We start from the raw sequence: 12,947 nt of genomic DNA, 5'->3' as shown, positions 1-12,947 counted from the left end.
CACGCATAGTACAGACTCACACACACACACACACAAACGTACAGACACACACACACACAAACATACAGACACACACACAGAGTACAGACTCACACACACACACACACAAACGTACAGACACACACACAGTACGGACACACACAGTACAGACACACAGTACAGTACAGACACATAGTACACAGACACACAGTACAGACACACTCACACACAGTACAGACACACACACACACACAAACGTACAGACACACACACACATACGTACAGACACACACACACATACGTACAGACACACACACACACAGTACAGACACACACACACACACACACAAACGTACAGACACACACACACAGTACAGACACACACACACAAACGTACAGACACACACACAGTACAGACTCACACACACACACACAAACGTACAGACACACACACACACAAACGTACAGACACACACACACAGTACAGACACACACACACACACACATACGTACAGAAACACACACACACAGTACAGACTCACACACACACACACACAAACGTACAGACACACACACACACACACACACAAACGTACAGACACACACACAGAGTACAGACTCACACACACACACACACAAACGTACAGACACACACACAGTACGGACACACACAGTACGGACACACACACAGTACAGACACACAGTACAGTACAGACACATAGTACACAGACACACAGTACAGACACACACACGCACAGTACAGACACACACACAAACGTACAGACACACACACACAGTACAGACACACACACACATACGTACAGTCACACATACACACAAACGTACAGACACACACACAGTACAGACACACACACACACAAACGTACAGAGACACACACACAGTACAGACACACACAGTACAGACTCACACACACACACACACACACATACGTACAGACACACACACACAAACGAACAGACACACACACACACAGTACAGACTCACACACACACAAACGTACAGACACACACACAGTACGGACACACACAGTACAGACACACAGTACAGTACAGACACATAGTACACAGACACACAGTACAGACACACACACGCACAGTACAGACACACACACACACATACGTACAGACACACACACACAAACGTACAGACACACACACACAGTACAGACTCACACACACACACACAGTACAGACACACACACACAGTACAGACACACACACACACACAGTACAGACACACACACAGTACAGACTCACACACACACACAAACCTACAGACACACACACAAACGTACAGACACACACACACAGTACAGACTCACACACACACACAGTACAGACACACACACACAAACGTACAGACACACACACACTGTACAGACACACACACACAAACAGTACAGACACACACACACACACACAAACGTACAGACACACACAGTACAGACTCACACACACACATACGTACAGACACACACAAACGTACAGTCACACATACACACAAACGTACAGACAGACACACACACACAGTACAGACTCACACACACACACAGTACAGACACACACACACACACACACACACAAACGTACAGACACACACACACACACACACAAACGTACAGTCACACATACACACAAACGTACAGTCACACACACACACACAAACGTACAGACAGACACACACAGTACAGACTCACACACACACAGTACAGACACACACACACAAACGTACAGACACACACACAGTACAGACTCACACACACAAACGTACAGACACAAACACACACAGTACAGACTCACACACACACATACGTACAGACACACACACACACAGTACAGACACACACACACACACACACAAACGTACAGTCACACATACACACACAGTACAGACACACACACACACACAAACGTACAGACACACACAGTACAGACACACACACACACCGTACAGACTCACACACACACACAAACGTACAGACACACACACACAAACGAACAGACACACACACACACAGTGCAGACACACAAACGTACAGACATACAGACACACACACAGTACAGACTCACACACACACAAACGTACAGACACACACACACACAGTACAGACTCACACACACACACAAACGTACAGACACACACGCACACACACACACACAAACATACAGACACACACACACACACACACACAAACGTACAGACACACACACACAGTACAGACACACACACACACACAAACGTACAGACACACACACACACACACACAAACGTACAGACACACACACACACACAAACGTACAGACACACACACACACAAACGTACAGACACACACACACAGTACAGACACACACACATAAGTACAGACACAGACACACACACACACAAACGTACAGTCACACACAGTACAGACACACACACACACAGTACAGACACACACACACACATACGTACACACACACACACACAAACGTACAGACACACACACACACACAAACGTACAGACACACACACACAGTACAGACACACACACACACACTCAAACGTACAGACACACACACACACAATACAGACACACACACACACACACACAAACGTACAGACACACACACACACATACGTACAGACACACACACAAAAAAGTACAGACTCACACACACACAAACGTACAGACACACACACACACAATACAGACACACACACACACACACACACACAAACGTACAGACACACACACACAGTACAGACTCACACACACACACAGTACGGACACACACACAGTACAGACACAGTACAGTACAGACACATAGTACACAGACACACAGTACAGACACACACACGCATAGTACAGACTCACACACACACACACACAAACGTACAGACACACACACAGTACAGACACACACACATACGTACAGACACACACACAAACGTACAGACAAACACACACACACACACACACACAGTACAGACTCACACACACAGTACAGACTCACACACACACATACGTACAGACACACACACACACAGTACAGACACACACACACACAAACGTACAGACACACACACACAGTACAGACTCACACACACATACACACACACAAACGTACAGACACACACACACACACACACACACACACATACGTACAGACACACACACACACAGTACAGACTCACACACACACATCCGTACAGACTCAGACACACACACACACACAAACGTACAGTCACACATACACACAAACGTACAGACACACACACACAGTACAGACACACACACAGTACACACTCACACACACACACACACATCCGTACAGACTCAGACACACACACACACACATACGTACAGACACACACACACACAGTACAGACTCACACACACACACACACAAACGTACAGACACACACACACACACACAAACGTATAGACACACACACAGAGTACAGACTCACACACACACACACACACAAACGTACAGACACACACACTGTACGGACTCACACAGTACGGACACACACACAGTACAGACACACAGTACAGTACAGACACATAGTACACAGACACACAGTACAGACACACTCACACACAGTACATACACACACACAAACGTACAGACACACACACAGTACAGACACACACACACATACGTACAGACACACACACACACAGTACAGACACACACACACACAAACGTACAGAGACACACACACAGTACAGACACACACAGTACAGACTCACACACACACACACACATACGTACAGACACACACACACACAAACATACGTACAGAAACACACACACAAACGAACAGACACACACACACAGTACAGACTCACACACACACAAACGTACAGACACACACACAGTACGGACACACACAGTACAGACACACAGTACAGTACAGACACATAGTACACAGACACACAGTACAGACACACACACGCACAGTACAGACACACACACACACACACACACACAAACGTACAGACACACACACATACGTACAGACACACACACACACAGTACAGACACACACACACAGTACAGACACACACACAAACGTACAGTCACACATACACACAAACGTACAGACACACACACACAGTACAGACTCACATACACACACAGTACAGACACACACACACACACAGTACATACACATACACACACACACAAACGTACAGACACACACACACACACAAACGTACAGACACACACAGTACAGACTCACACACACACAGTACAGACACACACACACACACAAACGTACAGACACACACACACACAATACAGACACACACACACACACAAACGTACAGACACACACACACAGTACAGACTCACACACACACACAAACGTACAGACACACACACAGTACAGACACAGTACAGTACAGACACATAGTACACAGACACACAGTACAGACACACACACGCACAGTACAGACACACACACACACACACACACAAACGTACAGACACACACACAGTACAGACACACACACATACGTACAGACACACACACACAAACGTACAGACAAACACACACACACACACACACACACACAGTACAGACTCACACACACAGTACAGACTCACACACACACATACGTACAGACACACACACACACAGTACAGACACACACACACACACACAAACGTACAGACACACACACACACACACACACACAAACGTACAGACACACACACACACACACAGTACAGACACACACACACACACACACAGTACAGACACACACACACACACACAAACGTACAGACACACACACACAGTACAGACACACACACACACACACACACATACGTACAGACACACACACACACAGTACAGACTCACACACACACATACGTACAGACTCAGACACACACACACACACACACAAATGTACAGACACACACACACAGTACAGACTCACACACACACACACAAACGTACAGACACACACACACACAAACGTACAGACACACACACACACAAACGTACAGACACACACACACAGTACAGACACACACACACACACAAACGTACAGTCACACACAGTACAGACACACACACACACATACGTACAGACACACACACACAAACGTACAGACACACACACACAGTACAGACACACACACACACACACACAAACGTACAGACACACACACACACACACACAAACGTACAGACACACACACACAGTACAGACACACACACACACACACAATACAGACACACACACACACACACACAAACGTACAGACACACACACACACACAAACGTACAGACACACACTCAGTACAGACACACACACATACGTACAGACACACACACACAAACGTACAGACAAACACACACACACACACAGTACAGACTCACACACACAGTACAGACTCACACACACACATACGTACAGACACACACACACACAGTACAGACACACACACACACAAACGTACAGACACACACAAACGTACAGTCACACATACACACAAACGTACAGACACACACACACAGTACAGACACACACACACAAACGTACAGACACACACACAGTACAGACTCACACACACACACACACAAACGTACACACACACACACACAAACGTACAGACACACACAACAGTACAGACACACACACACACACATACGTACAGACACACACACACACAGTACAGACTCACACACACACACACACAAACGTACAGACACACACACACACACACACAAACGTATAGACACACACACAGAGTACAGACTCACACACACACACACACACACACAAACGTACAGACACACACACTGTACGGACTCACACAGTACGGACACACACACAGTACAGACACACAGTACAGTACAGACACATAGTACACAGACACACAGTACAGACACACTCACACACAGTACATACACACACACAAACGTACAGACACACACACATACGTACAGACACACACACACATACGTACAGACACACACACACAAACGTACAGTCACACATACACACAAACGTACAGACACACACACACAGTACAGACACACACACACACAAACGTACAGAGACACACACACAGTACAGACACACACAGTACAGACTCACACACACACACACACATACGTACAGACACACACACACACAGACATACGTACAGATACACACACACAAACGAACAGACACACACACACACAGTACAGACTCACACACACACAAACGTACAGACACACACACAGTACGGACACACACAGTACAGACACACAGTACAGTACAGACACATAGTACACAGACACACAGTACAGACACACACACGCACAGTACAGACACACACACACACACACACACACAAACGTACAGACACACACACACATACGTACAGACACACACACACAAACGTACAGACACACACACACACAGTACAGACTCACACACACACACACAGTACAGACACACACACACAGTACAGACACACACACAAACGTACAGTCACACATACACACAAACGTACAGACACACACACACAGTACAGACTCACATACACACACAGTACAGACACACACACACACACAGTACATACACATACACACACACACATACGTACAGACACACACATACGTACAGACACACACACATACGTACAGACACACACACACACAGTACAGACACACACACACACAAACGTACAGACACACACACACTGTACAGACACACACACACAAACAGTACAGACACACACACACAAACCTACAGACACACACACACACACAAACGTACAGACACACACAGTACAGACTCACACACACACAGTACAGACACACACACACACACAAACGTACAGACACACACACACACAATACAGACACACACACACACACACACACACAAACGTACAGACACACACACACAGTACAGACTCACACACACACACAAACGTACAGACACACACACAGTACAGACACAGTACAGTACAGACACATAGTACACAGACACACAGTACAGACACACACACGCACAGTACAGACACACACACACACACACAAACGTACAGACACACACACAGTACAGACACACACAAACGTACAGACACACACACACAGTACAGACACACACACACACACACACACATACGTACAGACACACACACACACAGTACAGACTCACACACACACATACGTACAGACTCAGACACACACACACACACACACAAACGTACAGACACACACACACACACACATACGTACAGACACACACACACAGTACAGACTCACACACACACACACACAAACGTACAGACACACACACACACACACAAACGTACAGACACACACACTGTACGGACACACACAGTACAGACACACAGTACAGTACAGACACATAGTACACAGACACACAGTACAGACACACACACACACAGTACAGACACACACACACAAACGTACAGACACACACACACAGTACAGACACACACACACATACGTACAGACACACACACACAAACGTACAGTCACATATACACACAAACGTACAGACACACACACACAGTACAGACACACACACACACAAACGTACAGAGACACACACACAGTACAGACACACACAGTACAGACTCACACACACACACACACACATACGTACAGACACACACACACAAACGTACAGTCACATATACACACAAACGTACAGACACACACACACAGTACAGACACACACACACACAAACGTACAGAGACACACACACAGTACAGACACACACAGTACAGACTCACACACACACACACACACATACGTACAGACACACACACACACACACATACGTACAGACACACACACACACACATACGTACAGACACACACACACAAACGAACAGACACACACACACACAGTACAGACACACAGTACAGTACAGACACATAGTACACAAACACAGTACAGACACACACACACACACACACACACAGTACAGACTCACACACACACATACGTACAGATACACACACACACAAACGTACAGTCACACATACACACAAACGTACAGACACACACACACAGTACAGACTCACATACACACACAGTACAGACACACACACACACACAGTACATACACACACACACACACACACAAACGTACAGACACACACACACACATACGTACAGACACACACACACACAGTACAGACACACACACACACAAACGTACAGACACACACACACAGTACAGACACACACACACACAAACGTACAGACACACACACACTGTACAGACACACACACACAAACGTACAGACACACACACACACAAACGTACAGACACACACAGTACAGACTCACACACACACAGTACAGACACACACACACACACACAAACGTACAGACACACACAGTACAGACACACACACACACAGTACAGACACACACACACAGTACAGACACACACACACATACGTACAGACACACACACAAACGTACAGTCACACATACACACAAACGTACAGACAGACACACACACAGTACAGACACACACACACACAAACGTACAGACACACACACACACACAGTACAGACACACACACACACACACACACAAACGTACAGTCACACATACACACAAACGTACAGTCACACACACACACAAACGTACAGACACACACACACAGTACAGACTCACACACACACAGTACAGACACACACACACAAACGTACAGACACACACACAGTACAGACTCACACACACACAAACGTACAGACACACACACACACAGTACAGACTCACACACACACAAACGTACAGACACACACACACACAGTACAGACTCACACACACACATACGTACAGACACACACACACACAGTACAGACACACACACACACACACACACAAACGTACAGTCACACATACACACAAACGTACAGACACACACACACACAGTACAGACTCACACACACACATACGTACAGACACACACACACACACAAACGTACAGACACACACAGTACAGACTCACACACAAACGTACAGACACACACACACACACATACACACACACAAACGTACAGACACACACACACCGTACAGACTCACACACACACACAAACGTACAGACACACACACTCAAACGTACAGACACACACACAGTACAGACACACAGTACAGACATACACACACACAGTACAGACACACAAACGTACAGACACACATACACACAAACATACAGACACACACACAGTACAGACTCACACACACACAAACGTACAGACACACACACACACAGTACAGACTCACACACACACACAAACCTACAGACACACACACACAGTACAGACTCACACACACACACAGTACAGACACACACACACAAACGTACAGACACACACACAAACAGTACAGACACACACACACACTCAAACGTACACACACACACAGTACAGACACACACATACAGTACAGACACTCACACACACACACACACAAACGTACAGACACACACACACACAGTACAGACACACACACAAATGTACAGACACACACACACACACACTCAAACGTACAGACACACACAATACAGACACACACACACACAGTACAGACGCACAGTGCAGCACAAACAGTACAGACACACAGTACAGTACTGCGACACAATGCTATACTCTCTCTCTCTCAGGGATGGACGGGGCCGGCCTGTACCACGAGCGGCAGTGCTGGGAGCTGTGTGCCGTCCACGCGCTCAACAACCTGCTGCAGAGACCGCAGTTCAGCAAGCAGAGTGCAGACAGCATCTGTACAGAGTGAGAGAGAAAGGGACAGAGGGAGGGAGTGGTGAGAGGGAGGGATAGAGGGTCAGCCAGTCAGACAATTATATTATATTAACAATCTGCATTCCTCTTCCTCCCTCTCTCTACACTCCTCCTCTGCCCCACTCCCTCTCTCTCTCTCTCTCTCTCTCTCTCCCAGCCTGTCCCCTCAGTCGGTTCTGAACCCGCACCGCTCCGTTCTGGGCACGGGCAACTACGACGTCAACGTCATCATGGCCGCCCTGCTGTCCCAGGGGCTGCGCGCCGTGTGGTGGGACCGGAGGAGGTACAGAAAGAGGGGGAGGGGGACTAGCCGACTGGCATTATCAGAGGTCCTGTGTTATCTTACTCTCCTCTCTCTCCCTCTCTCCCTCCCCCTCTCAGGTCTCTCCAGTGTCTGTGTGTCAGCCGCCCTGTCGGCTTTATCCTGAACGTGCCGTCGCGCGTGTCGCTGGGGCTGCTGTCCCTCCCGCTGCGCCGGCGGCACTGGGTGGCGGTGCGCCGCATCAACGGCCCCTACTACAACCTGGACTCCAAACTCAAGAGCCCTGTGTGCATCGGGGGAGAGGAGGAGCTGAGGTGAGGGAGGGGGAGGGTACTGTAGTGTCCAGCCAGTCAGTTCATGTCAATGTTAATGTACTTAAAGACCTCTCCCTCCCTCCCTCTCTCTCTCTCTCTCCCCCCCTTCTCTCTCTCTCTCTCTCCCTTCTCCCTCTCTCCTGCTCTCTCCCCCTCTCTCAGGCTGTTCCTCGGTGAGCAGCTCTCTCTGGACTCTGACTCTCAGTTGCTCCTGGTTGTCAGTGAGGAGGTGGAGGAGGAGGGCAGCTGGCTACTGACCGCTGATGGACCCCACGTGGCCTGACCCCTGACTGACCTCTGACTGTGACCCTTCATTGACCTCTAACTGACCTTTGACTGTGACCTCTGAATGACCCCACAGCCGCCATGCTAACTTCACTGCAACTCTGGTTGACCTACAGTGACCTCTAGGTGACCTCCCTGCTGACTGAAGAATGACCCCTACTCTGACCCCTCCCCCCCTGTGACCCCTGCAGTGCCTCGGAGTGACTGGTCTCCATAGTGATGACCTCTGACCCAATCTCTCTCTGTCTGTGTGTGTCTGTGTGTGCGTGTGTGTATGTTTGTGTTTGTGTATTTGTCTGTGTGTGTGTGTTTATGTCTCTGTATGTGTGTGTGTGTTAATGTCTCTATGTGTGTTTTGGGTGTGTCCATGTTTCTGTGCATCTCTGTTTCTCTGTATCTCTATCTATGCACAGATCAGATACTACAGGAAAACGCTCTCTGTCTCTCTCTCTCTCTCTCTCTCTCTCTCTGCTGAATGTATTATAACAGTAAATAAAACCATCTTATTTATATTACAGCTACTGCAGTCTGTGTGTCTGTTATACTTTACTGTATAAACCCCACACTGAAATATACTACACTGTACTGCTCTACTCTGCTGTATTAGACTGTCCTATAGTATTTAAACTATAAGATACTGAACTGTCGTGTTATGCTTCTCTAAACTGTATTACACTATAATACAGTACTACACTGATCTACACTGCAGTAGACTGTAGTACACTACAGCACCCTAAAGTACACTTTACAACAGCACTAGTCTACTAGAGTACACTACATTATTTTACTGCTCTACAATAAACTATACTACACTCCAGTAAATTATACTGCAGAACACAAAACTACAGTAAACTACACTGCAGTACACTAAACTATACTACACCACAGTAAACTATACTGCAGTACACTATTATACACCATACTATGATGTATAATAAGCTGCTGCATGGAGGGGGGTATAGTAAAGACAGGGATGTGATGTCATTATGAATATTGTTATTGCTGTGGCTCAGTGCGAGTGCACTCTGGTGTGCAGTGTAGTTCCACACTGTGGCCACCAGGGGGAGCGCCGTCCTCAGCATTGAACCACAGATCTCTGCTGTCATTCTGTCATTTGCGCTCAGCCTCAAATTCAAAACGAGCTTTATTGGCACAACAAGTTAACATACACCAATGTTCAGATACAGTAAAGAGAACAGAATAAACACAGTAACAAAATACAAGTTAGGAGTTAATTAGCTGTACAGATGTACAGTTATTGTACATGTGTGACCAGACATTTCCAGGGCTGGGGTGTTGTGTTGTGTGTCTGTCATTCTTCCTCTCTTTCTCCTTCTCTCACATTGTCATTCAAATTCAGATTAAAATGTTGCTTTATTGGCATTTGCTGTATTGCCAAAGCAAATATAAACACACACATCAACGCATCAGTAACGTCACCTCTGTCCACTGGTCACTCCTGAACCCAGGGCAGAGGAAAAGGCAGGGAGCACAGAGGAGCACGATACATGCACCCCTACATACATGTGCATGCATGTGTTCTGAATGGACCCCAGGCCTCACTCCTCACAGTGCTGGGCTGGATAGTGCTGCCTGCTGTTGTTACCACAGTTTCTCAGCTTTACTGATTTGTGTAGCTTCCTTTTCATTTTGTGAAAATCTCTTTAAGATTGTTTTCTTTAAGCTTGATTTTCTATCAAGGCATTCCCTGCCAGGTTAAAGCTCCCTGACGCACTGATGGCCAGGCCCAGATGTGTGTAGTGTGTGCTGTGTGTCTAGTGTGTGCTGTGCTCCACGCCCAGGTGTGTGTAGTGTGTGCTGTGTGTGTACAAACATACACACTCAGTACAGTACATACACACACAAACACACACTCAGTACAGTACATACACACACAAACACACACACAGTACAGTATACACATAAACAGTACTACAGGTCCATTGCCTATCAGACTGATGTTTTGGTATGATTTGTCAGCATTCGGAACACATGCATTGGGATACATTCTATGTCATACATTAAGTCTGTCAAATATATGTTCTGCAACAATATCAATAATAACTAGCAATTACAATAATACATTGCATATCATATTCAATAATACTGCACTGTTTTCTGTTTCTCTATGTAATGCAAGCTGGCAGGACACTATTCCAGTCCACTGCCAAAGCTCTTTAAAATGTTTCAATTTGAAAGAGAGAAGGGGGTAGTGTAAATCTGATGTTGTGGTTAATATCTCTCTCTCTCTCTCTCTCTCTCTCTCTCTCGTGTTGTTTTGCTCTGCGATGG

At 46.5% G+C, this 12,947-nt stretch overlaps 1 protein-coding gene across 1 annotated transcript in view; it reads left to right on the top strand.

Annotated features, from left to right (window-relative positions):
- Positions 1–11,172, top strand: part of josd2 (Josephin domain containing 2) — an 18,771-nt gene extending 7,599 nt beyond the window's left edge. Inside the window, exons 2-5 of the mRNA XM_066712514.1 lie at positions 9,662–9,785; positions 9,952–10,077; positions 10,176–10,370; positions 10,533–11,172. Of these exons, the coding sequence (XP_066568611.1) occupies positions 9,664–9,785; positions 9,952–10,077; positions 10,176–10,370; positions 10,533–10,653 (564 nt within the window). The 5' untranslated portion in view covers positions 9,662–9,663 and the 3' untranslated portion in view covers positions 10,654–11,172. The remainder of the gene's footprint in view (positions 1–9,661; positions 9,786–9,951; positions 10,078–10,175; positions 10,371–10,532) is intronic.
- The last annotated feature ends 1,775 nt before the right edge of the window (positions 11,173–12,947 follow it).

This window comes from Amia ocellicauda, chromosome 1, assembly GCF_036373705.1.
Source record: "Amia ocellicauda isolate fAmiCal2 chromosome 1, fAmiCal2.hap1, whole genome shotgun sequence".
In the NCBI taxonomy this organism is placed as follows: domain Eukaryota; kingdom Metazoa; phylum Chordata; class Actinopteri; order Amiiformes; family Amiidae; genus Amia; species Amia ocellicauda.
Note: the sequence above shows the minus strand (reverse complement) of the source record. Positions and strands in the feature narration are given on the sequence as shown.